This window comes from Xiphophorus hellerii, chromosome 19 (assembly GCF_003331165.1).
Source record: "Xiphophorus hellerii strain 12219 chromosome 19, Xiphophorus_hellerii-4.1, whole genome shotgun sequence".
Lineage (NCBI taxonomy): Eukaryota > Metazoa > Chordata > Actinopteri > Cyprinodontiformes > Poeciliidae > Xiphophorus > Xiphophorus hellerii.
Genome location: NC_045690.1, coordinates 25,447,467 through 25,475,238, shown reverse-complemented (window position 1 = coordinate 25,475,238; position 27,772 = coordinate 25,447,467). Strand labels below are relative to the sequence as shown.

At 39.9% G+C, this 27,772-nt stretch overlaps 1 protein-coding gene across 5 annotated transcripts; it reads left to right on the top strand.

Annotated features, from left to right (window-relative positions):
• The first annotated feature begins 329 nt into the window (after positions 1 to 329).
• sfxn5a (sideroflexin 5a) lies at positions 330 to 21,632 on the top strand. Of its 5 annotated transcripts, none has more exons than XR_004336803.1 (14): positions 330 to 512; positions 2,207 to 2,275; positions 3,890 to 3,967; positions 4,178 to 4,204; positions 5,640 to 5,694; positions 6,525 to 6,550; positions 6,709 to 6,762; positions 6,917 to 6,973; positions 7,061 to 7,126; positions 9,311 to 9,401; positions 12,429 to 12,544; positions 13,321 to 13,406; positions 14,149 to 14,351; positions 18,754 to 18,857. XR_004336803.1 is itself a non-coding variant. In XM_032547260.1 (14 exons), exons 1-14 carry the CDS (start codon positions 465 to 467, stop codon positions 20,869 to 20,871), a joined length of 969 nt encoding a protein of 322 aa, XP_032403151.1. In that variant the 5' UTR covers positions 332 to 464; the 3' UTR covers positions 20,872 to 21,632. The 5 variants fall into 5 exon arrangements, 4 of the variants coding, with proteins under 4 accessions (XP_032403154.1, XP_032403152.1, XP_032403155.1 ...); XM_032547260.1 differs by lacking the exon at positions 14,149 to 14,351 and adding an exon at positions 20,794 to 21,632 and having other exon boundaries at positions 332 to 512; positions 18,754 to 18,871; XM_032547263.1 differs by lacking the exons at positions 2,207 to 2,275; positions 14,149 to 14,351 and adding an exon at positions 20,794 to 21,626 and having other exon boundaries at positions 331 to 512; positions 18,754 to 18,871.
• Positions 21,633 to 27,772: the final 6,140 nt, after the last annotated feature.

Here is a 27,772-nt window from a genome sequence, read left to right as displayed (position 1 = left end):
GATTCATCGCGATTAAAATGATTGATTGTTTCAGCCCTATTCTAGATTCTACTTCAATTCTGAACAACGGATAAATATTTTGTGTTGTCAAGTTCATTAGCAAAGCACATAAAGCAGCTCAAAGTACTTTACGTGATAAAACGTTTGAATGACTGACAATAAGGACCAACTTTCACGATGTTCAAGGTCACTGTCTTGCTGTAAACATTTTGTTTTTGTAAAACTATATAACAAAGCACAGCTTTCTGGGAAATGTAGTCGCATATAGAAAGCAGTTCACGGCCCGCATGCGTGCGCCAGCACGGCATTACTACATTGCCCACAATGCAACGTGGGAAGACAGCTGAGTGTTTTTGCCGTGCGGCGCCAGACGGTGAAAGTGGTCGGGGGAGGGAAAAAAAAAAAACAAAAAAGAAAGTTGCTCAACTTGAGCAGTAAGGAGGAGCGTTGTGTTGTAAGGCAGCATGTCTGACTACCCACCGTTCCAGTACGGAAAGTCTCGTTTCAACCAGGTACACTTATTTCAGCCGTGACCCTAAACGCAGCACAAACCTTCACGCTGAGCTCCGGACTCACTGTGGACGCTCACGTTAATTGGTCTCAACTCGGTTCGGGCGCAGACGCTTGTATTTTTTTTATTAAAAGAAGCTTCTTTCTAAGAAGCCGTAATGAACATTTGGAGCGTTTTCCTGCGCGAAACAGTTTAGCTCCTGCTCACCGCGCTGGCGAGGCTGAAGAAAAATCCGGTCCAAAACAAAACCAGGGAGTCTAAATGTGTTCAAAGACAAATGTCTCTTTTTTAAAAGGAAGGAGTATGTGATCAAAGAAGAAGAAGAAGAAAAGGTTTTGAATAGAGCGCGAGAAGACGTGACGTCATCTAAATAATGAATTGCTGATTTTATTTCAGCGCGAGGCATTCCTCAGGGTGATATTTCATATCTTACTGTACAAACCGGATGGGCAGCTTACAAGCACGAGCTCGCAAAAAAAAAATAAAGAAAACAAAAAGATAGTTTAAATGGCCTAATTGTTTCCAAAAATTGATAATCTTAACTATTGTATAGTCATATTCAATAAAGACTGATATTTAAAACGTTTTTTTTTTGTTTTTTTATTTATTTCAAAAGCAGCAGCTGGACGTGTTCGAGTTTTATTTCTGTAATGTTTTTCTTCTCACTGCAGATATTTAATATTAGAATATTACATAAGGACAGCAAAAGAAAACATTTTTAAACTGTTTTGTACTGACTTGTAAAAAGATTTAACTCAAAAATGTTGACACTTATTAAAATTTGTCATATATAGGCACGCTACGGTGAACGGCATATTAAAATAGATAGATAAAAATGATCAACATGTTTTAGTGTTTAGGCTAATGTGCATAAATTAGCATTAGCTTCGGCACTTTGAAGCGCAGGAAGCATTAGGTGAGCGGTGGGACACAACATGACAGCGCAACACCTTTGGAATAAAGGGAAAAAAATACATTTGGTTTTTCTTTTAAACTAACTCTTAGCGTCGGCTCAAACTGAACCATTTAAATAATCGGTGAATAATCTAATTGAACAGATTTGAAAAAGCCGTTCCCCCCTCGTGCCTTGTTTTTGACAACCATCCATATGTTCATTAAGTGACGAGACGTAGCGGTGAGTCAAATAGCAGATTTCTGTCCAAATTAACAGTTAGTGTAATTAAACCCAAGTGAAGGAGGCGGAGGGATGGAGGGAAGGAGCGATTCCTTCTGCTCGCCTATGAATTAATGATTGAAAGGTATTCCTGGCACCGTCACTAAAGAGCTTAATTGCGTTCGGCGCGATGCGGATTTCGGGCCTCTAAAATACGAAGATGGGAAACAGTTTGCCAGCGGCTGTAATGAGGAGGCTCCACCTGGAGCCGTCAAACAGCTGGCGAGCCGCAATGTCGCTGTTTACCGGAGGGAAGAGACAGCTGGAAAAATCTCTCGCTGTGAGAAACAATCCGGAATCTGGTTCGGCTGCCCGCGTTTCAGCGAAAGATAAAGTCTTCAAGTCACTGGAAAGTTCCAGATTTTGTTCTCTTTTCTTGCTAACTTGTGAAAGAATAGGTTTCGTGTGATTCACGCTGAGCTGTTAAACGCACAACATCTTTTAGGAAACAATTTAAATTGGACGTAAGCTTAAAAACAATGCTATAAAAACAATTTATGATTTATTAAACTTTTTTTTAGGAGACGTTTCGTGGGAGATTCCGTCACTTCCTGGATGTGATCGACCCCAGCACACTCTTCGTGTCAGAGGTACTCGGCTTCATGTCACTCCATGAGTTCAGGGAGAAGTTGATTATAAATTCTGACCTGTAGAAATGTACTTTATGAGAGGCCGTCCACACATGTAAAAGTCCAAACGTCTCGGTCTGGTGCTAAACTGAAGCCTGATTTTGTGGACAGGTGTGGGCAGAACTGTCGGCACCGATCCACTTTTTTCACTTCCGATACCTGAGGTTTAGTATCGGCCGATGCCGATCCGATTTACAAAAATCAATCTCTGAACAACCAATCGTTTGTTTCCAATATTCAACTTTTTCCACAATATTAAATTGTTTAAAAACACTTAATTTGGGGTTTTTATTATTTAACTAAAGGCTTGAAATATTTCACTCAGCGATTAATAAATGTAAAATATGAGCTCTGCTTTCTGAATGATAAAAAGTCAGCATATTCCAGTTTTTTAGGGGTTTTTTTATGAACCTGTATAATAATTCTTCACTGGTTTCACTGGTCTTCACATTCACAGTTTTACATTAACAATACATTAAAAATGGAGGTGTTGCTCTTTTAACTTCCACAATGAAATATTGCCCTGTCCTTTTTTTGTCGTCGTTTCATTCTTTTATCGTTTGCCGCCCATGAAAACTCACAGTCCCCACTCACTTAATATTACTCAAGTAAGAGTAGCACTACTTCAGCATGTTTTTACTCAAGTAAAAGTAAAAAGTAGCTGTCCAAGAAATTACTCAAGGTAGAGTAAAAAAGTATTTGGTAAAAAGTTTACTCAAGTACTGAGGAACTGATGGATCAAAATGGAGATGGATCAAAATATACACGGTAAGTGGAAAAGGACCACATTGACAATCATTCATATAAATAACAAGAAATAACTAAATCAAGCTAAAATAGTTTTTTCCATATCTGTTTCTCTCAATATTAAACTTCTGGAAGTTTAACAGAAACTGCAGGTGTGTGTGTCTGGTGATAAATTTTGTGGTTAAAACATGTTTTGTTTTTCAGTCAGTGGGTAGAAAATACAGAAATATTACTCGGGTAAGAGTAGCGATACTTCATAATAAAACCACTCAAGTAAAAGTAAAAAGTACATTATAGTAAAAATACTCCTAAAAGTAATTTTTTGTCCCCCCCCCCCAAAAAAAAGAAAAGTGAGCGCTCACTCTGGAGCCCTGCAGGAGGCAGCCTCAGCCCGGCTGCTGTGATGAGTGACGGCTGTGGTTCACATGAACGTGAGCTCACCTGCCACAGACAGCTAGATCTGCACTAAGGTTGTCAAAATAATCTTCATGTAATCGATGCTCACTTGTATTTAGGGTCCTGTATCCACATCTTGCGATATTCCAGTCAAAGCCCAGACATGTTTGCTTTTAAAGTGCCAAAAAAAGTTGGAAAGTTGAAGGTGTATGAATTAGTTTTGCCAGACGCTGTATGCTAATATATACCAAGGTTGATAGTAGCACCTAAAGGTTTGTGTTTGCATATCATTAGATTGTAACGCAACAACAAAAAGAAGCTCATTACCATTCAGTAGAAAATATTTGTCGTCTTAAAATCTGCTCAAAGATTTTGTTGAGACTTGTGGAGTAAGTGCAGTTTTCCATTTTTATCTCCCTTCTGTCACACCAGAAACGGCTGCAGGACTGCATTAAGCTGCTCGATGGCTTCAAACAAGGAACTCTGCCTCCAGGAGTCACAGACGCCGAGGTAGACGCACTTCTTTTCTTTTTGTCAATCAAATATTTCTGTGTGGCTATAAATGAGAACATAATGTGTGAAAATTTGTGTAAAAACAAACTCGAGTTTTACTTTTGGTGGATGATGAGCTGTAACGATTAGCTGTAGAGACGGCCATGAACCAGCTTTTGAAAGTTTACACCAGAGGACAGTTTTAATTTTCATCTCTAATTTCAACAGCTATGGGAAGCCCAGAAAATAAAGCAGGTAAGAGTTTATTTATTTATTTATTTTTAATAGCCTTTTGGCTCACCGCTACCTCACTGCCATAAGACAAGGCAGGTTATAAAGGACCTGTTGTACACAAGTCAATCTGAAGTGCTGTACAGATATCAGAGGAACAACACTGGGAAAAAGCTTTATTTGCTACATGATCCCATCAAATTAGGCTCAGAAGAATCAGCCACTCCACTGGGCCTGATGAGCAATCTGCCCGTTTGAATCTAAAATCTCCATCTTTTTTCCACTGAGCGAGAGCGACGTGTCTAAACGCTTACGATTAGCACCTTTGAAGTTCAAAACACACCTGACCTACGACCCCAAATCACAGGGGAGTTGAAAAGGAGGCTTTTCAAAACCGGTGAGTGGAAATCTGCCGCAAAGTCTCCGATTGGTTAATCATTAACGGAAGCATTTTATTCAGATCGACGCGCCGTTTGATCAGGGCAGAACGAGCAGGTTTTGAAAGATAGCAAATAAAAATTCTGGAAATTTTGGTTGAAGTTCCCATCTGCTAATATTGTTATTCAGAAGTATACAAAGAAATGACACACAAACCCTGTTTAGTTGATTTTGCCTTTCATTGAACTGTAGTTTGAGTATTTCTAGTCTGGTTCGTTTGGGGAGGTGTGAATGCATGATCAATCTCTGGTGTGGACCAAAACAGCTAACTCTGCCTAAAAACCTCAGTTCAGTTCAGTAGAAGTGAACTCTGTTGCTGTTCAAATGAACGAGAGGCCGCTGCAAATGCAGGAAATGAACTAAAGTACAGGGCATTCTGGGTAAATGCAACCAAAACAAAGCGTGAGCTTAGCGCTAGCTAAAGAAATGGGCTACGGTCTTTTGCCGAAGACAAAAGAAAAATCCCACAACACTAAATTCTGATGCTAGTCCATTTTTGTTTACATTTTGTGAAAGAAGGAAGTTGTGCTCAGTGTCTTGTTCAGAGCTTTTTATGTCATTTCCTTCAACAATTATTGGTGCAGCGCCACCACAGGCGAGGAGGTGAACAGCATTTTCAAATGGTTTGACTCAGTGCAGTGTGAAAGCGAACGACAGCAGCTGAAAATATAGCAAAATGTCTCAACTTTGTTCCCCAATCCAACCGAGTCTACTGAACTATCAGGTGTGAACACACCCTAACTATTGAACCGGATCAAATAAAAGTCAAAAAGATGCGTCTGTACCCACGTTACTGTTGTGAGGTAATTTGGTCAGAACTTTTTCTAAATGGTTCATCTCAGGGTAGCACATAGTGACAAGCAGAACAGTGGGCTCTCCAACGTCTCCGTAGCACATGGGAGGCACTGGTTCCACTGTAATAAAGGTGATATTATTCCCCCTTCTGAGAAGTAATTCTTGTGAATTACAATGGTCCGAATCATTTTGTCCTCATTATCGTCTGATTGTGCTTTCATTACAGGCCATCATCCACCCCGACACGGGGGAGAAGATCCTCATGCCCTTTCGGATGTCAGGTAGAACGCCTCGGCGTGGAAGTCCTGGGGGACGTGGGATCTGGGGGCTTGTTATGTGGTCCAACATGGAGGCGTCGTTCACCCTGGGACCTGTCAGGGCTCAACGGGGCTGTTCGGGTTGTCTCGGGCCTCGGAAAGGTCACACTCAGCTGGGGGCTGATTAAAACCTCCCTCCTGCGGTGGCGGAGAGTGTCTCTGGGTTTTTCAGGAAGCAAAAAGGAGTGTTTTGGTTGTGAAAAGAAGCCCATCTTTTTTTTGTGCTGTGACCACTGTAAGTCGGAAGGTGGGTGTAAGTGAGAGATGGAGAGCTGGGTGGTTGAAGAAGATAAAGTAATCAGCTGTAAATTAGGCCTGTGCCAATGCCATGCAGGATAACAACACAGTTAGCAGAAACTTAACATTTTAGTGTTGAGTTCTCTGACTCCATTTTTATAGTTCCCTACATTTGGTCTGCATTTCCATTGACAATATGATTGTGCAGTTTGATGTTTTGAAAACAAATTTGCTTAATGGAAATACGTCACTTTCGAAAGAACTCTCGTTTTTCAATAAAAGGTTTTAATGCTAGGATGAGGTTGTTGTTTCTGTCGTATCAAAATTGGTTTTCTTTGCTAAACTTCAATGAAACACTTTTTTTTTTTGAAACGTCACACGAGTCGCATGATCAGCAACCGGATGTTGCCAATGGCTCCTGAAATTCTGGAAAATGTGACCTGCATTTCTAATCAATAAGACATAAAATATTTTGTAATGTTTTAATAATTCTAAGTAGTTTCAGTAAGTTTGATAAATGCAGTTTTTAGAGCCATAATACTGACTGTCTTCCATAGGTTTTGTTCCATTTGGCACTCCAGTGGTAAGTCTTGGTTTACATGTTTCCTAGTCATCAAAAATGAACTTTTTTGTTGTTGTTTAAAATAAGGAAATTTAAATAAATTTGTTTTGCTTAAATAAAGAAGTTGTGCTTGGGTATTTTTTTTATTTATTTAACAAATGAAATATGTTTTTTTGCAGGTTGTTGGCCTCCTTCTCCCTAATCAAACAACGGCGTCCACCATCTTCTGGCAGGTACTTATACATTTTACTTTAACTTGGCAAATATGTAATAAAAAAAAGATAAATGTGCCAGAAATCAGAAGATGTGTTGAACCCTGACAAGTCAGCATTACATCCACCATCAGGCTCTCCTTCATTTCACCTTTTCTTGCGTTTTTTCCCCCAGTGGTTAAACCAGAGCCATAACGCCTGTGTTAACTACAGCAACCGTAACGCAACTAAGGTGCTTTACCTGAAATAAGAACCGATCCTTTTTTATTATTATTAATTTGCTGTTATTATTCTAATTTTTCTTCCGCTCTTTCGTTAGCCCGCTCCATTTTCCAAATTCTTCCAGGGTTACGTGGGGGCGGTGACCAGTGCCGTCTCCATCGCTGTAAGTTCATGTTTTACTTCTGTTGTTGTTGATCAATAATAGCACTTACATATTTACAGTCCCAGACGCATTTATTTGCACACTTTATTCTGAATAGTTTAATAAAAAAAAATCCAGCCCTTATTTTTAAATGCATTTGATCTGTGTTGGGTGGGGGGGCTGATGTTGGGAATTAAAAAAAAACAAAACATTATCACTGGTGGCACAATTATTAGCAAAACTGTATCTTGTGAAATAATCTCAAAGACAAGGTCCTGTTCTGTTTGTTTTTTTAAGCAGTTTGTACAAAGTATTTCCACATCATTGCCATCAATTATGGAGCTGGTGACTTTCTCCAAAATGATTATTTCCTAACAAATGTTTTTTTTTTCCTTTTACCAAAGCTAAAGTGTTAAATGTGAGATTAGGCTAATGCAATGAAATATGAGTTAATTTCAACTTGTTCAAGGTGTTTGGCTTTATTGCTGTTTTTGTTGTTAGTAGCAGTAACGGTAGTGGTATGAATAATAATATTTTAAATAATGAAGTTAATAATCATTTAAAAAGGTTCAGCGATTATAAGGGTTTCATATCAAACTGTTATTATTTAAGAAAAGGTAACTTATAGACTTCATCACATCAATAATGGGGGTAGTTCTGTCAATTGGTCCTGTGGATTTTAAGTTTGTTCTAAGAAATAGCAGCCGTATTTCTTAGTAAATTTACTTAAAAAATAAAATAACATTTTTGGGAGTTTTTGTTATTGAATTCATTTCGAATTGCTTAAAAATTACAAATTGTTTAGCTCCAATCTGCTTTGGTTTTACTTTGTCGAAATGATTTGACCCAGTACAGGAGGACAGCTAACGGTGTTCAAAAAACTTTTTCCTTCCCTTCCCTCTTTTTTTCCATTTGGAGCAGAGGTGAAGGTAAATAGTTTGAAACATTTTTTATTTGAATTCTTTAGTTGACATTCTAATCTGGCTTTAGCATATTATATTAGCTGTTAGCGCTGCTAGCATTACTTAGGCTGCCTGGAGAATACCTTTTCTTTGAGAGCTCCAAAATGCTGCAAAAATTTCCTAAATGTGCATAGAATGAGGTTAGAAAAGGTAACATGTCTTAGAAAATGAAGTTAAAGCTAACTTTGATTATTTTTTCACTCTGGAGAATTTCTTCTTCTTCTCTATTATGGTGGCTCGCAAGCAACTTCAAGGTGCCACTTGGTGTACACGAGCGTGTAGCAAGCCTAACCCCATCTAGCAACATTAACTCAGATTCATAAAATTCTATTTTTTAGTTTTGCTGGAGAGTTTCGCTGCCCGTCTAATCTGGTAAAGCTTAGCATGGTGCATTCACTGACTGGAAAACGATTGTATTTTTTAAAGTTTCCAAGCAGCCGCTGATTAGGTCCAATCAGGGTGGAAATCAGACCATTCCAGTTATTGGACAGCGTCTTGCTCCATCTCTACTTAGATTTAACTAGAGACCAGATATTATGTGAAAAAACAAGATTTGACAGGACTGTACTGTATTTTCTTCCTGGTAAATCCTTAATATCCACTTATTAGAAGGAAGATTTTCCTGATTTACATTATTTACATGCTTCCTTCTCTGCGACACATTAATCTCGTTGACGTGTTTGACTTAGACAGAAAAGCTGTCATTTAAAGAAACTTAAATATCAGCGTACGCCTCGCACTCGGCTCTCAAAATACCGTTTTCATTTGTATTACCTCCATGTCACCGCTTTAATCGTGTAGAAGTATAATGTCATCCTGTGTGCCTGGATGAGACGGGCCTCGATCGGGGACAAAGACGTCAAACTGAGCCAATTACTGGTCCTGCTGGGCGTATTCCGGCTGATGGCCTCAGGCCTGACAACCGCGGTAAAAGAAAAAAGAAAAAAAAAAGATCCCAGGGAGTCTGAAGGGAGGAACGACACGCCGGGAGGGGGGCAAGAGCCCTCCAATTACACGTCCGTTCTTCTGACAACCCCACGCTGGGCTGGCGAAAGCTGGAGGCTGAAGTTTTTTTATTTATTTTTGTACTTATTTTTTGCGCCGGTGTGTTCTCTGAACACATAGGTCTTCATTAGAACGCTTTGGGTCTTTGAAATATTTATCTAAAAGTCCCTAAGTATGTTTTTTTTCTTTTGCTTGTTGCACACTTAACCGTATGATTTTCCACGTGTTTCACCTTCAGGTTGGCCTGAATGTTTTAATCCAGAAAGCCGACCGATTAAGCCCAACCACCAAGCTGTTGGTGCAGCGGTTCGTCCCTTTCCCTGCAGTGGGTGAGTCCAGAGAGAGTCGCACTTTATTCGAATCTCATTTGCTTAAGGTTTGAGTCCATACTTGCCAACAGCGACCAGCATTAATTAAACAACATGCAGGCAGTTTTTTTTTTCTTTCCTCTAAAAACCACGCTCTGTTTTACCCTCGGAGCTCGTAGAGTTCGGATTCTTCTCTTAGATCGCATCGCTTCTCTGTGCGAAAGCCCAAAACGGAGTGATTTTTTTTTTCTCCTTTTATTTATTTATTTTTTGTGTGTGTATTTTTTATTTGACCGTTTTCGTTTCCGTGGGGTTAGAGACGTGCTGAGAGCTCGCTTCTTGTCAGATGGTCGCCGAGCCACAAAGCTGATTTTCGTGCCACCTCCCCGAGTCACAATCACACCCAGGGGTATAGACCCGTGTCCCACAATGCCCCGGGGCTGCTGGCGCGTAATTAAATTGTTTGCCTGTCGCCCTCCCTCTCCCACACCGCCCCTCCATGCCGTGGCGGCTCTTCTAATTAAATCAACAGGTTTCTGCAGTGCAGCCTTTGCCTGGTAATTGGCTGCTCGCTGGAACTCTACTGCTGCAAACAAATTGGATAATTACCCCTAAAGTGGCGTCTATGTCAAGGCCCCATTTACCTGATTTCGGTCTGGGCATTGTTGTTGCAGTTGTTGTGTTTGCAGGCCCGTATAAAAAGGTAATTAAACGGACTAATTGGAGTCCGGGAAACCAAAGTGCTGTTTGAATTTTCACCCATTTGATTGTGTTTGGTTACTTAAGGCCAGATTTATCCTGTAATAAGCTCATCAAGGAATTGCCTGTCATTCAAATAAATTGGACTATACCTGGAGCTAAATTCATACTAGCTTAAAAAAAAAGATTTGGCAAAGAATTTGTTTTCTTTAGAAAGTATTTGTGTTGTTTAGGTCACAATTGGTTGCATTTCCCAGTAGCTACCAGATATATTTAGAATGCACATAAATGTAATTATTTAAAATAATTACAACGGGGAATGTCAGCATTGAGCCGTCCAGGATTTGTAATTATCAGTACGATTTCCCCCAATTACTTTATTGCCTTTATGAAGGTAATTACAAAACATGTTTTTGAGAATTTGATCTTTCTGCTTTGTTTTTTTTTTTTTGTTATTCCTTGCCAAAATCATTATATCTGTCCTTTATATATGTATATATATATGTATATATATATAAATTATCCTGGATTAAATGGTCTCAGTTAATTAAATTCCCCTCACAAGGCAACCTGCCGTCCCTCCGGGGCGCAGCAGAGATAACTCCGGACGCTGTTGTCTTAAATTAAAACGGCTCGGGGCAAGAGCACTAAACTCTCTAAAATGAGTTTTTCTCATTCCTATTAGAGTCAAGAAGAAAGGTCTATCTACATTAACATACATTTGTGTTCATTTTGGCGAGCGTGAATAAATAAGGCCGCCGTTTGTCGGCTCGCCGGGGTTTTGTGTTCTGCTGCTGATTTGACTCTTGTTTGTTTCAAAGTCCCAGTCGGGTTCAGTTCTGTCTTTTATGTGTGTTTTATCTCACAGTTATATTTGTATTTGGCCTATTAATAAACATTTGAAGAGGGTTTAACTAGAAAATGAAGGCTCATACAAGTAAAGTCAACTGGAAAACGTTTGGTTTTAACTCGGGGGAATTAAAATTCATCAAGTGGATTTAACAGGAAACAGTGCTTAGACATTTTTTTAAAGCTCATTAATCTTGAATCGTGACTTGTTTTTTAATATAACATAATCCTATAATTTAAACCAAATCTTTAAAATTTTTTAAGAAAACTGTCCTCAGCTGGTTGGACAAGCACACATCTCTGTATTATTTTCAGATTGAAACAATGACTTGTTTTGGTCCAGAACAACTTGAACATAAACAGCATGAATAAAATATCTGATCTGATGAGGCACAGTATTAAACATCGCACTGAATTCTGCTCAGAAACGTTTATCTAGACGAGATAAATAATGTTAATAATTAGACATTGTCTTCAACCTTTGCAACCAATGTAATACATTTCCATCTCACTCATGGAGCAACACAAGAAGCAGAAACCTTACCGCTGAGCACCCTGGGAAGTAGTCCCCTCTTCTGCTTTTTTCTTCTTGTAGTTTTGTTTTTTAAATCGTAACTTTAAAAAACCCCACCAATTACTAAATTATTGGAGATATGATGAAATTAATAAAAAGTCAACACAACTTATAAATATAAGTTTATCTTTCGTGCAGAGCAGAAACATTTAAGTTCAACATTTTAAGTTCAGCATCTAAAACTTTCCAGATTCCCTTGACTTTAAGAGTAGAAGTTAGTGATTCAAACATTTCACACCTTCACCGGTAGTTGATTACATTTCCAACAAGCTCTTAATTCTGTGGCTGTATTTTCTTCACAAACATGATTGTGAACAAACTGTGTGTATTCAAAGTACTGGCCTCTGCTACATCCAATGATGCTGTATAGTCTTATAACAGTGAACAGGAATAAAACCAGAGGTGCTATAATCTCATTTTTCTGATTGGGACAATCGAATGAATTCAATTAGAGATTCCCTTCAGACAGTGTTTTGTATGTTTCTGTTGCAGTTACATTTCATTCATAATGATCTCAAACAGCCTTGAATTTGAGTTATGAACCCTGCAGAAACCCTGTTGTCGCTCTTTTAACTATAATTTTATGCCAAACTTTACACAGAATAATACACAGATGAGAGACTGGCAAAAAGAGCTTTTCTCACAGCTGAAGTGGGAGAAAGTGACAATAAGTTCTGGATTTCAAAATAAAAATGACGTTAGCCATGATAGACATTTTGTCCAACCTTATCAGAGATACTGTAGACTTTCTCATTTCTCCTCAGGAATTCAGAGAAACGTGAAACACAACAACCTGACAGGGATTTGAATGATTGAGTCAATCTGTGAGCCTGCATGGTTGTTTGAAGTGGCCTACTAAAATGTTCATGTTTTCCCTTTTTTAAACAACAATGACTTTGTTTTACTTATGCAATTTCTCTTCACAGCGAGTGCAAACATCTGCAACGTGGTGCTGATGAGGCACACTGAGCTGTCTGACGGCATCGCTGTGCTCGACGACAGCGGGAAGGTGGTGGGAACGTCTAAGATAGCCGCCAGGCATGTAAGTCCCAGAGGCCTTATTGTGTTTATTTCTATTATTATTTATTATAATGACTCTACATGCAGTTATGAATAGGAAAAAATAAAGAAATGCTCTCTTCTAGTTCTAACGTTTGGCATTTTAGATTACAATTTGAAAACAATGTGACCTAAAAGGCTAAAAATGCTAAACGAATGTCAATATTTATCTCTATTATTATTATTATTTTGTGTTTTTTTTAAAATATACTACAGCTGAACCCAAAGTGCAGAAGCCGGTTTTGAGTCCATTTCACAAATAAATATCTATGTCAAACCATTTTAGCAGCATGGATATGGAGTAATTATGTTGTTTTAGCAGTTAAATTTGGTCTAATATTTAACCCAAAGTTACAAATATGAATTCACCTCACATCGACTGGACAACCAGAAATCTGGTTTCAATGCTTTTAGATAAAATTGAGGTCCTGAACTGGTTCCCAACAGGCCCAGTAATGTTTCTGTTGAATTATAGCTGATATGTTTTCACTCTGACATTGTGATCACACACACACACACACACACACCCCACATACACCTGAATATTTACAAAGTCCAGCTGCCTAAACTTCTGCTTTAATTGTGCTTCATCAATTAAAGGTTTCATTGGCAGCACCTTGCCGCCCCATTTCTATAACAGCTGTCTAGTTTTATACTTTCCTTTGCACATTTTCCCATCTGTTGTTGAGTAAAACAAAAATGTCACTGTATTATTGTTGTACACATTTTAAGAGTTTGCTTCTTTTTTTTTTGCGACAGGCACTTTTAGAGACTGCCCTGACCAGAGTGGTCATGCCCATGCCCATCATGGTGCTTCCTCCCATGGTCATGGCCGTACTGGAAAAGTAAGAAAATCTCTTTCACTAATTTTGACCCTGTTGAAAATTTCTAATCTGTCTGGAAACTGAATATTGGATTTGAATTTGGATAATGTTGCCTTCACATGCATCAAATAATCTGAAATTAATTTTAGCTTGTTTCAAAAAACCAAATTTGTTTTAAAATCTTAGTTTGGATGATATGGATTGAGATTAAATTTAAATATACTCCATGAGTGGATTGAGGAAAATTATCATAGATGATCCTTCTCTGGTCTTCCACTTTGCACTTCTTTTGAATGTTTTGTGTATTTTTGTTTGTAAAACAAGGTGTTGGCACCTGTTAGTTTGAAAAAAAAAGAAGAAAAGAATCAAAATGGCACACAGATATGGAGCCAGCAAAAATGTCATTCTTATTTCTACAAAATAACAATTTCATGTTGTAGAAATTAGTTTTTTGTGATATTTTTTTGGATGTCAGGGGAGGTATGGTTACATCCTCTTGGTAGCTACAAATCGGCAGTCGTTACAAAACTACAGAGTTATGAAATGACAGAACTGTAAAATAACCTGCATCAGGTCAGTCAAGGTCTGTCGCTAAATGTCGCTAATCACTGAATTGAGCAGAAATTAGTTTTACTGTAAGTGCGGTTATGAGAGCAATAGCTTTTTTCCATCACATACAATCAATGAAGCAAATGGTAGTGCACTGGTAAAACCATGGATACCTTTCAACAAAACATATGGTTTCATAAACCTCTTCCATCAGACGCTTCCTCTGCAGTGAGACACGGCATTGTTAAGGACTATGGTGATGACATCTTTGTGACGTGACGCGTTCGCTTGGTCGTCTTTGGATCAACGGAGTACCACAGTGTAAGAGAGGAATGCAGAGATCTCTGGGAATCCCTGACAGCACTTGTCCCAACCGCTCTGACTGGGCGGGCTCAGACGGCGCGGCCTGCTCTCCAGGTGTGTTTGGGATTCCTGGCACCTGAGTAACTGAACGGGAAGGTAGAGAAAGACAGAAGGAGTGTGCATGTGGGGGGTGTTGGTGCGTAAAAGTGTCGGTGGGGAGCTGTGAGATCGACTGTGCCTTCCTTGTGTGTAGTTCTCAACTCTCCTTTATGTCAGCTTGCCTTCACTGGCTCTCAATGGAGCGAGAACAAGGGGACAGAGACAGGTCCCCCAGGCGGCCCCTCAATGATGGATTGCTCTGCTGAGAACATATTCACTGGACTGACAGCAGGATCTGTCCTCATGCACAGCCTTGAGTATATTAAGGAAAGTTCATTCAGAAGAAAGTTCCCAAATTTAGGCAAAAGTGACGTTATATGATTTAGGACCAAGGTGATGTTGTAATGCAGCAATATTACAGCATCACTGTTTTCGTTGCTATTCAAGGGCTTCATACTTTCCTAATGGTTGGACGCATTACATTAAAAAGATTCCATAACACCTGCTATTAAATATTAACAGCAGTGTGAAAATATGAGTTTCTGTCACAAATGAAAGAAGCTCCCTGACCCTTTATTTTTAGGAAACATGCATTAGTAGTTATATTAAAATAATTGAATATCTTATAGGAGTGGCACAAAGCATCAAATCATATTCTCCATCTCAATTTCAGTGTGTTTTTATCCATGATCTTTGACGGTTTGTTACTGTGACCTGCACGCATGAGTGGATCAGACAGGTTTAAGAAAAGGTTTACTGAGAAAACTGAATAGTGGTAATGATGACTTGGATGAGTGGTGACCTGTGCCTCAGATAGGGAACACTCTGCAGCAAGAGACCAGAAATAGACAGGGGAGGTTGGCCATTGGACGATGTGTTTATAGCTTATGCAAAAGGTATAAATACAATATGCAAGTCAGTGTAGTCAGCCCACCGCTTTTTCATCTGTGAGCCACCAAACGCAATCATCAAAGCCCTACAAACGGTAAATGGCCTGTACCTGTACGTACAGTCCAGAGGATCTCAAAGCGCCACACAATGTTCAAGAACACATTCACACGCTGATGGTGGAAAGCTAGTGGATGGTAGCCACAACTGCTCTGGGGCAGTCTGACAGAGGTGAGACTGTCAGACACCAGTGCCATCGGACCTTCTGACCACCATCAAACATAGTGGTCAGACAGTGGAGTAAAGTGTGCAGTTGAGTGAAGTGTCTAGCCTAAAGGTGAAGTGACTTGCCTCAGGACACAATGACAGATACAGAGTGAACAGAAATTTGAACTGGCAACCCTCCGATTATGGGGCACCTACCACCATCACCCCAGTGACGAAGCCTTACTGATGTTGGGGTTAGGTGACTTCCTGGCTGTAGAGATGTGATGAAACAATTATAGACTGTACAACCAGCAGGTTAGCAGTTTAGGTGAAGAAGACACTTGGAGTACCATAGTGTGGTGCATCACACGCATGATTTGGACACATTGGACGAGTCATGGTGGAGTTTGTCAAAGAAAAACCGATCACTGGAATACAGTAAGGATTAGCTTTCTTATGTCCTAGTGAAGGAACTGGTGACCCTACAGAATAGTATATATCCAAGACTCATGTTATTTACATATAATAATGCAATCTCTGTCAACTTCCATTGCAAACCTTATTGGGTTCTGTGAAGCTGGCTTCATTTCTGAGAGCTCACTTTGGTGGTGCATGGGGTACGTGACTGGGGATTCATGAAGAAATGATGACGCTTAGAGTGGGGTTTGTCTTTTCAGCTTTATGCCAGAAGTGTCATAAGAAAGATGCAGGAACGTTATGGGCTCTTGGGTAAAGTTGTGCGTCTCAGGGGTGGCTGAATCAGATGTCGTGAGGAGGTGTTTGCGGGCGAGGGCAGACAGCCAAATGGGTGATGATAGGCTGACGAAGTAAGTAGGACAAGTGGTGAATCCTCATGGAAGAACATCGCTTTCCCAGGTAAATATTGCTTGGTCTGAACTAGGAAGATAGTTGAGAAGCTAGTGGGTAAGTTCAAAATAAGCTTCCAGGTTTCCAAGTCTAGAGCTCAGGGAATGTATAATTTGTAATCTTTGAATAACCAACAGCCACAAGGATTGATTACCTCATCTTAAATGGTACAATCTAGCATCCCACTGTTTTTCATTTAAGGCCAAGACGTACTGGATCCGATTGGGCTTCCTATGGAAGTCGGGTTGGATGATGTACGCAGCCGTTAGAACATGTTAAAGTTAACGCGTCCTCACATGCGGCCAGCGATTCCCTGCATCTCCGGTTGTCCAACGTCAACCTGAGCTTGCCCAGTGCACGGGTTGCATAAGAGAATTTAAATACAGCCAGAATCACATTCATTCATCAATAACGTCTTTATGACATCTTATTTCGTCCTTTATTAAGGACACCCTACTTTACCTTGCCACTTGCGTTTAATAATGTGCAGCAACGTTTCTCTTCGTAATGCACTTCTGCAAGATGTGCATCTATGCTGGTGTGTGTCTGTAGCCTAATTAAACCATGGCAGCCATATGTGTTAATGAGCTCCCTCATTAGGCAGTAGCTTTCCTCGCCATGAGGGGAGGGGAGCGTCACTGGTGGAGGAGAGAGGAGCGGCTCCTTCTCAAGCTCCTGCTGAGTTCGCTGTCCCACACACTGAACAGGAGATTATCCTGTGGCAGGCAGGCAGAGGGAACAGCGCAGAAACTGTGCTTCACAAGACGAATGTAGAAAATAATGCATTCTTCCAGGCACTATTTATAAAGTGTCGTACTTCAGTGTCTGTATAATAATTCAATAAACCGGTCCCTCATTTGTAAAATGACACAAAGTGAAACATCATGTGGATTAATTAAATACAAGCGGATGTCTTTAAGTCTTTATTGATGATCAGGGCTGGACAATGTGTTCTGAAATCAATATCATGATACATTGAACAATTCATCTCTCTAACGACAAATGAATAACACTAATCCCCCCAAAAATAAAGAATATCAGCATAAATACTTCACGGATATTTATATTCCCCAAATCCGGTTTTTTGCAATTATGTTTTTCCATTTTACTTATTTCTTTACTTAACTTTTAAGCTACAGTGTCTGCAAATACATGAAAAAAAAAGTATGTTTAGTTGTTAAAGGGGCAGTATTACATTAAACCAATTTCTTTGAGCTTTTTAGTCATGTTATAATATTATTCCCTCATCAAAACATACCTGGATTCTTGCTTTGATTCTTTCATAAATGTTTGAGAAACCCTTTAATCTCCGTAGCAACCATTCAGCTGAGCAAAACGCCGGGTTGGACCTAGCTCAGGGTTCAGGACACAGCTCCTCCTTGGAGCTGCTGTTTCCACCCGTCTTCTGTGTCTCCCCCACTCAGCTCCTTCAGACTAGCCAGCAGCAATTAGCAAACACCTGGTGGAGCTGAGCATCTACCTGAGCTCATCATAGGAACTACTTCTCCGTAAAACACTGGTAAAAACGTTTTTAAAGGGTTAATAGAGGAGCCATGTTATGACGACTGTCTGAAGGTGGAGTTTCAGGAAGAGCAGGAGCTTCTTAAAGAGACAGAGGCCCAATTTCTAGGTGTTAAATTACAGAGTAAATATTTTGAAGTCAAATTTGATATAAAAAGCATTTTTATAACTGAAGGCACCATGATTATTTGATTGTGCTGTAAAAGGGCACCATGTGTCTGGGAAACATAATGCTGCCCATTTCAGAGTTATTGCACAATGGAACAAATTTAGAAGTATAAAATAACTTCTAACGTTCTTGCTGAACCCAAAATGTTGCCAAAGGATTTACATCACTACTTTTTTCGGGAGGGGGCAACGAGCTGCTCCTCTTCCTCCTCGACCAGCTCTACTGCCACCGTTTCAGCATTTGAAATTTCCTCCGTTTTCTCAACCTCACCATCTCTTTCACTTCCTGTTACAGACTGGGTGGGGTTGGAGTCATGTGACTACAGACGACATACGTAGCTCGACGTCTTAAAAGGCCATGAGTAGCTCAGCTACACACGGCCAAAACAAAGACAAAATCGACTTTTGTTTGCAATTTTTTACAAAGCACTGTAAATGCCAATGTGGGTGAAATGATGTCGGTCATCATCCTAAATTTCGGTGTCAGTTAATTTTTGGTTTATCACTGAGGCTTAGTTATAATTAGGACAAATTTCCACTTCCAGCTATTGGAAACGCCATATTTGACATGACAATATTACATTAGACAAATTTTTAAAAAAAACAGTTTTAATACTGAACTATGACCTTAATGAAACATATGTCTAACACCTGCCTTAAGGTTCTTATTTTCTAAATGTACATCTCTGTACATCAGGCAGAGGAGCCTTATCTAAATGCAAATTTGATAAAAATGGAAGGGTCCTGACATTGTCCTCTTCTCCAGGCTCCCTCTGCTGCAGCGGCGGCGGAGGCTCGTCCTGCCCGTCCACAGCCTGGTGTGTCTGGCTGCCTTCGGCTTCGCTCTGCCGCTCGCCATCAGCCTCTTCCCACAGATGTCTCAGGTACCTCACTGCTACGCTGCTCCACTCTACCCCAACTTTTATTCATTTTTTTTAGTCCTACCGTAGCCTATAAAATGGCCTCTCATAATTACTCTTTTTTTATTACAGGGTTCCGTTCATGCATTGCAAAAACACAACGTTTTTTATGTCTAGTTTCCCGTGCAAATATCTTCGTACACTTGAAGTAAGACAAAACTAACTTCCAAGAAACTTTTCAGCAATGTATAGGAGCTTGTTTTAAGTAAATAATTCATTAATATTGACATAAAAATACGAGTTCCACTGATTATTTCACGTATAACAAGACATCTTTCCATGTTGTAAGTGAAAAAATTTGCCAGTGGAACTAGAACTTTTACATGAGTATTAAGAAATTATTGATTTAAAACAACCTCCTATGTCTTGTTAGCTTTGTCTTATGTCAAGAGCACTAAGACATTTGCACTAGAAACTGCACCAAAAATACTTGTCGAGATTTTGTGTTTTTGCATTGAGGACACATAAAACATCAATAATCAAAATACAACTAGATGAATTCATTACTTGTGTAACAGAAACGATGGATTGTCAGCAATAACTTGTGAATTTTTCATTTGTAACTTTTGTTTGTGTCGTTCATGTGAAACATGTACCGTTTCCTGAACTCCCCCTGACTGCACTTTCTGAACGTAACATGTTATTTTCAGCGTGTTTAGCTGAACCTGCTTAGGAGTTGTTTGTTTTTGTCGCTAGGAGAGCTCTCAGACACCAAAGAGCAAATGTGAGCATGTTTCGCAGGCGGGGTAAAGGTCGCACCCGCATAACAGACGTATCAAATGTTCAGGAGTTTCCCAACCGAGTGGTGTTCTGTGGAAACCAGTCGCATTAAAATAAATAATCAAAACCAAGAGGACATTTTCTCAGTTACCTGGTGACTGAGAGTGATTTCTTTTATTATTATTATTATTATAATATTTATTTAAATTCTACCTTTATCGACTATGTGCTGATGACTGGGGTTCAGTTTCCGACCGAAGCCTTTTCCTGACTTCCTCTGTGTTTCTCTAATGAGGCGCAGCCCTCCGAGACTCAACCCCGTGTTGTCCCGTTGTTCACAGCCACCGGTGCCATCCAGGCCAAGCAGGCTGAGATCTAACTTTAGCCCCCGTTGGCTCAGATCGCCGCCATCCTGCTCATTAATCGGCAACGGCGAAAAAAAAACCCCCACTAAAAAACTCGTTGTTTTTCGCTCGGTTTTGCTCCGTCTTTGTGTTGTCTCTCTTGCCAAGTGACTTGCTGACACGAGCCAGCCAGCTCTGGCTTTAAAATGTTTAGGATTTAATTACCCGCTGGAAATAGCTCAGACAGACATATGGCAAAAAAAAAGAGAGAAAACTTCAGACATATGTGCCGCCAACAGTCCTGTGAAAAGCCTGTTTTTCTCTCCCTTTTTTTGCACTTTTGCAGGAATAGCAGATGAAAAAGGAGGGGAAAAAAATCTCCCCAATAAGCAACAAGAATGCCCTGCTCTCCGGGACCCCCGCCTACTCAATTTGTCCCACTTCCCCACTTCACACCTAGCAAGATGTCTGATTAAGGATTCTGCCTCCAACTCCGACAGCCATCTGTCTCTGGTTCAAATATTAGGAGACGTAAACCTCAAATTAGACTTTAATCTGCCAAATTGGCTCCTTTTGCACATTAGCGGCAAATGGAGAACATTTAAAAGCCTTAAAGAATATTTGCTTGCGTTAAAAAAAAAAAAAAAAAACGGAGAAAAGAAAACAGTTGCAAAGAAGCTCACAAGCTACGTTTACGAAGTATAGATCCGTGTACGTATCGGACGGATGACGTAAACTCATCATCTAATTGCTCGTGCGAAATATCTTCACCCGTGTGCGACTGACCTTTTTTTTTTTTTGGCTGTTCTTTGACTCCCACAGATCAGCGCCAATCAGCTCGAGCCAGAGATCGCGGCGGCGACAGATTGTCAGATTTTGACATACAACAAAGGGCTGTGAGCGTTCCCTCCCGGCCAGCGGGTCGACCCTCTCCCCCGTCCGACGCTGCCAACGTGGAGGAGGTAGCTCGCATTTTTCACAAAACAGCAGCTGATCCCGACAACACACGTCGACGCGGAGACGGCGGCCGCAGTCGACGGCGACAGCTAAATGTACATCACGACGCCTTCGAAGTATTAGCGACGCGACAACACGGAGGCTTACCAAAGAGTCGATGCCAAAAGCGATGCGCCGCTCGAGCCTCAAAGGAAGAGCGCGCCGCGCTCATTCTGGCTGCTGTGCGACCTGCTCAAAACAGAAAAGTTAACAGCTGTAAAAAAAAAATACATAAATAAAAAATTAGCAACTCAAAACATTTGGAGAAAAGTCCATGCTGATAATAAGTCGACTTTCAGAAAAGTTTGGAATTTTTCCAGGTTTTTACACACACAAAAAATACAACAACAACAAAATCTTGAACAGAGTGAATGTAGAAATGCCTTAACAGCTTAGCAGTAAACTTTATTCCGTTTTTTTCTCCCCCGCCTCCAAAAATTGTTGTGTTGCCACTTTCAGAATGAAAGTTTCAGGGATTTTCTGAAAGCTAAACCTGAAAAAGCATGTTTATCTTTGGGTTTTCTCTCTTGCTGTCTTTGCCTTTCAATCTGAGCACAAGAACGCTGAGATTATAGCGACAACCAACCAATGGTTGGTGAAAAATGTCCAACTGTGTAACTTTTCAATTCCACATACTCGCAATAAACAGCACACCTGGATGTCTGGCCCCTTGCCTCTGTTCACTGAATCTTAGAGTGTAACATTAAGCATCACTGTTTCTGAATTCAAGATTATTGACTACAAAGTTATACTCATTTAAAAGCAAGTTAAGTAATGCTTTTTAAAGTGAATTATCTTTTCATGTTAGTTTAGAGTTGAGTAAGGTTTTGGAATGAACAATAATAAGTTAGACCCTGTACAACCTTCAGACTGTTGAGGTGAAAACATGTTTTTTATTTATTTTTTTTATGCACGTCGGTAACTGGGGCCTGATTTGCATTCAGACGATGATATCTTTGTTTTTTGGAACTCGCTTTACTCTGAAAACACAAACAGCTGAGTTGACAATACGGTAGAGAGTGTTCTTCAGAACGACCCGAGTCGGTGGAAGAAGAAAGTCGGGCGAGAATGATGGGCTGAGAGACGCAGAAGTACAACACCAGAACCAACAAATCAAAATCAAAACACAAGCCTGAGCTGCGTGTTTTAAAATCCACTTGCTCTGTTTATTTATTCACATGAACATTTTGGTTTGTTCACTGTCTAAGCTTCAAAGTTGCACCTGGGTTTTTACATTTTTTTTTTATGTAACTCACTTACCACAGAGACCAAAAATTTTGCTTTCTTATTCTGTTTTACATTTCAGTTCTGAAGTCCCAATGTAGAACCCATTCAGACGATCAGAGGTCGGTGGAACCAGACAGAAAGTACTTGGTAAGATTTAGTGTTTTTGCAGTGTGTGGGCCAAAGTAAGGTGAGGCGTTTCTGAGGGGTTTTATTGGGGCATTTCAAGGTGACTAACCTAAGCTGTTGGGTTTTTGTTTTTCTTTTTTTTTTTAGCTTTTCAGATATAGATATAGATAGACTTGCTGCTATCACCTCACTTGATATTGCCCAATAAAACAACATCTTAATAAATACAACTTGAAATGAAAATACTAGTCTCTTAACGCACTTATTGAATGAACTACTTTTTGGAAAGTGTAGATCTGCATGGCATGCTGCTGTAATCTAAACAAAAGTTCTGCAGTTCACCCTCAGAAACCGAAAACTAGTCCTGCAGACATAAATTCTTCCGATCATATACAGTACAGACCAAAAGTTTGGACACAACTGTGTGTCCAAACTTTTGGTCTGTACTCAATACAGACCAAAAGTTTGGACACACCTTCTCATTGAATTCAATGAGGTGTGTCCAAACTTTTGGTCTGTACTGTAAGTCGCCTTGGCGTTGTCTTCTTTCCACCGGCTTTTCAGCTTTTCTTTTGAATGAAGCGGCCCAGAGCCACTTATATATTATTATTTTTAAACACGGTCTGGTAGTAAGCTACGTAGCTGTATGTGTTGCACTGTGAGCTCACGTCACGGCAAATAAAAGGTTTTTAACATGCAGTACCTTGCGGACCACTGGGGGGCGTCTGTGGACCACAGTTTGAGAAGCACTGACAAGCAACCCCAGATCATCAAACTACCACTTTGCCTCGTCCATCCACAGAATGTTTTCCCAAAAGTCTTGGATATCATGACAATTTTTTCATTTATTTGCTAATAAGAAAGTGGGCATCTGTGTCATTTTCGGTTACCAGAGGTTTGGACTTGAACACCTGTGGATGTTGTGTTTTACCCAGTCTTTTTCTTATTGTTGATTAATCAGTGTTGTTCTGAGGTTGGTATTGTGTACTGTAGCCTGGTAAACCCCTGTCCCTTGTTCTACGCTTTATTTCGTAATGAGGGTTTGGCCCCTCAGCTATCGAGAAACAATTGTTTCCTGGAGACGTGGACTATGTTGAAGTTTAAAGTTTGACCCAATCGCGACTGTTTGGCCGTGACGTGTGTAATCCGGAAATCCTACGCTGTAATCCTGTTATTAAACAATCACCCTCCACTGCAAAGAAGAGAAGTGCCAAGCCAAACCAGATGACTGGTAATGTAAATTGAGTATTTGGAGGTGTGGCCGACACGGACTGAATGGCTCACTTCCTTCGCAGCCATTGCTGTAACTGCAGGCTGGCTACAATACTAAAACAGCACAGAAAATCACCGTCATCGCTCACAACTTCTCCTTCTGTTGCTTGATTGGCCAATTTGTTGAAATACTACTGGAGGAATTGAACTCAATGGGAGAAATCCCAGATTGAATTGTGAAGGGAAATGAGAATTGAGCGGTGTTTTATAGGAAGGCAACGTCCAAGCTTGACATGCTGTGATTTAGAACGTACTGCTGTCAGTGTGCTCTTGGAGTAATCTTGGTAGACTGGCCACTGCCGAGAAGGTTCACTATTGTTCCATGTTTTTTCCAGCTGTAACTGACTCACTATTTTGTTGTGCATGTATTTCAAAAGGGACCATGTGCATCATATAACATGCCAGAGTTAGTCATATAGGTTAGTTTTCATCTGTAGTCTCTCAGGGTGCAAGAGTGGAATCCCAAAGTTTTAGAAATGGCTTTTAACCCTTTCAAGATTGGCATCGTACTAATTTCATGATTAAATGAGTAACAGTATTTTCAAATGTATTGGCATTTATTGATGCTTGAACTAAAAGCATCACATAAAACATTGAGTTTCAGTAAAACCATGAAACACAACAATAAAGACAATTTTAAACATCATTAATTGGAATGTATCGTGACAACAATAAATCAAATTTCTTATCATTGTAAGAAATTTATCGCAACAAACGATACGATAAATGCCCCCCCCCTTGTAGTTTGATTTACATTGCTATTTTCTCTGCTCATTTTTAAAACCGCTCTGTTTAATCTGGTGATCTTTGTCTTATATTAACATTTATTTGATAAAACGTCAGAGAGGGCAACAAGAAAGCAAAAACACTTTATGAGAAATCAAACTTGAAAGATGTTTTTATTATTATTTTTATAAACATGCAGTTAATCAAGTCATAATTCTGTTGCAAACACTTCCACAGACTTATCAGCGTCTTATCTCATGTGTCCAAGTTGCTGTGATTAGTGCTGGAGTAACTTTTTCAGCCGGTTTATAGATCCGTATCGTCGTGTTTATGTCGTCCCCTGGCTTACACAAACGCTCCGTCTTTTGTTGTGATCTGTGTAAATCGGCATGTTTGAGCGGTTGCCTTGGGAACAGTGCACAGCGGGTTGCCGCCGACAAGCAGTTCGACAAGAGAAGACCCAGTTGCATTGCCGGTGACGCCCAGATCAACAGAGACACCTTTGAATCAACGTCAAAGAAATGCATCTGGTAGCGCATCAGGGATTAACACCGAGTCGCGTTTTCAAACTTAGCAGCCTAAAACATCTCATTTGTATATCGTAAGAAATCCGAAAGTATTGTTTGTTCAAGCTAATTGCTGTTTCGGCAACAACAGCAGCCCCCCCTCCGTCTCCTATTTTTTTCCTTTTCTTTTTTGCACCTCTCTTTTCCTCTGGAGAGTTTCTCGTTTCTCACCCTGGAACGCCGCTCGGTCCCCTTCCTGCTGACTCGGCTGACAGGAGACGCGGAGGCCAAGGTGATGCTCCACCTAATTCTTACCTTGGCCAGACAACAAAGAGGCCCTTTAATTGCGCTAATCTTTTACCAAACGCAGAACGCGACCTGTTCCAGAAAACCTTCCTGACAAGAGGAGGTTGTAGAGCCACGGCTGTCTTGGCGAGCCACAGAACATGTTTGTTTAGATAACCCCGCGCCTCCTTTCAGCACATTTCTGCACCTGCAGTGAGTATAGGATATCTTGAGAAAACTCAAAACAAGCCGTGTGTGACCCCCTTCGGGTGTTTTTCGCAGGGTGTTTTACCTCTACCTACTGCCTCTTTTGTCCTTTCTCTTTCTCGCTGGCAAAACAAAGACACCTGGGTCAGACATCAGCTCTCCTCTGAGGTCGTGGGGTCACCAGGCAGTTGTTTCTTCCGGGCAGGCGATCGCTTTGAGCTGTTGCTAAAAAAGATTGCAGCAATATCCAAACCAGCTCCCGCCTCCTTGAAAGCTTTTGCAGCTTAGTAAATGTCCGTTTAGCTGTGATTTCAGAAACATTAGCTGTGTTTCCATTGACTATTTAAGTGTTCTAGTTGACATTTTGAGAAAAAAATCGCTTAATGGAAACACAGAAATTTTGAAAAAACTGATTTCTATGATTGAAAAGTAGTGCCGATCATATCAAAATTGTTTTATTTTTCCCAAAACTGCAATGGAGAGACTTTTTTCGCATCATACGGGTCACATGGTCAATAACCGGATGTTACTACTGGTGAAAACGATGAAGAAGCCGACAGGAAGTAGTTGGAGGATGATGTCGCGCCGTGTTTTTCTACGGACTTATTCACGTGTGATTTTTAACTGCGTTTCTTATTTGACAAAAACACCACAATTGTGAAATTGCGGTGTTTCGACATTGGCTGAATATTAACAAGGTTTTGCGCACATCCGTAATGACCAACAGGTAACACACCTGACACTTCCTGATGCTTGTAATGGAGGTGCATATTAAGGTGCGCGTTTATCGTATCGTTTATCAGTTATTATTTATCACAATAAAATTCTTAGAAGTATAAGAATTTTGATTCATCGTAGTCCCGATAAATTCCAACTCATTTTGTTTAAAACTTTCTTTATTGTTGGGTTTGAAAGGTTTTTACTGTTTTCTCCACTGTCTGTTCAAGGAAAGCATCAATAGATACCAATACATTTGAAAGTGCAGTTTAGTGATTTAAATCACATTTCTTTGTGACTGGTTTCATAAAGAACTGTATTATGGAAATGTGTTTCAAGAGCACTATTTGTGTTTGGGGGCCTATAATTGCTGCGACACAGTTACATGGTGACCTAAAAAAGATGTAATAAATGGTTATCTTCACTTTTATTGTTAAAACAATAGTACCACAAAGTATTGTGATAAAATTTAAGTTCATATCGCCCAGCTGTAGGTGTTTACACCCATCCTACTTGCAGACTCTTCTTTTTAGCTCCAACTCTCCTCCATTCAACTCTCGATTTGCCCTGGAAGAGTCGGTTTGTCTGCCTCATCAGACCTGAAATAAAATCTGGATCTCTGAAAGCTTTGGGCCTTGTTACTTGTTTGAGTTTTCTTGTTACAATTCAATAAAAGTCAATAAAATTTACCAATCAAACTTTGTGGATTCCTTGTTCTTTTGGAAGCAGCAGAGTTCTGATCAGCTCAGAAATCTCTGTCAAAGGACACCAGGATTGTGTGGGAAGGTTAAAAAGAATCTGTTGCAATGTTTAGAAAGCTCTGCATCCCTCGTAAGTGGTTAGATAAATGTTAGTTACTGATAGAGGCAAATCACTGACAAAAATTAGCTTGATCATAAAAATAATCAAACTTTAAACCAATTAAACCTCAGAGTGATGTTGTGCAGAACCTGCTGTATGCCACCATAATCCCGTATGAACCCTAGATACATGCATATGTGTGAAAACATCATTTAATACGATCTTACCAAACAGTGTTTTGGTTTTACTATTAAAACAGAGGCAGATGACATTCTGCTTTGAATTAAAAAATACATTTAGTGCATTTTATACATGTTGGAGACATTCTTTCAGTACGATCAAAATCTGGAACTCTAGCTTTAGCTAATACCCAGCCCAATGCTTCACAGCTTAAAATCGTGCTTCACTTCTTTCTCGATTATATTATAGGCAAACAGTTTACTAATTAGGCGACTTTAAATAGATGAGATGGATTTCATCTAGTGTTGTCAGAGTAAAGGGGTCTGAATACAAACGCTCAGCACTCTTTTCTGTTTATTTGAAACAAATGTTTGAAATCAAATCCATGGATTCATTTCCCTCCCATTTTACAACCATACGCTAATTTCTATATGTCAATTGCATAAAATACACAGGGACTGAGTTTGTAATGTGACAAAATGAAACATTTTGTCGCTGTATCCCAGTCACCACTGAGCCTTAAATGTTTTTTTTCCCTTCTTCTTCCCATCAACCCCTGCAGCATCATGTTTCACAGCAATCTGCACATCCACCAGCTCAGCTGGAGAGCAAGGGAGTGAAATCCGCAGCTGCTGGGAACAAACTGCTGCCTCTCAATTAAAACAACACGCAGCAATCTCCCATGCAACAGGAGCACGTCACAAAGTTTTTATTTCCAAAGCCGTTTGTCTGTAAATACATTTCGTGCTCGAAAAACG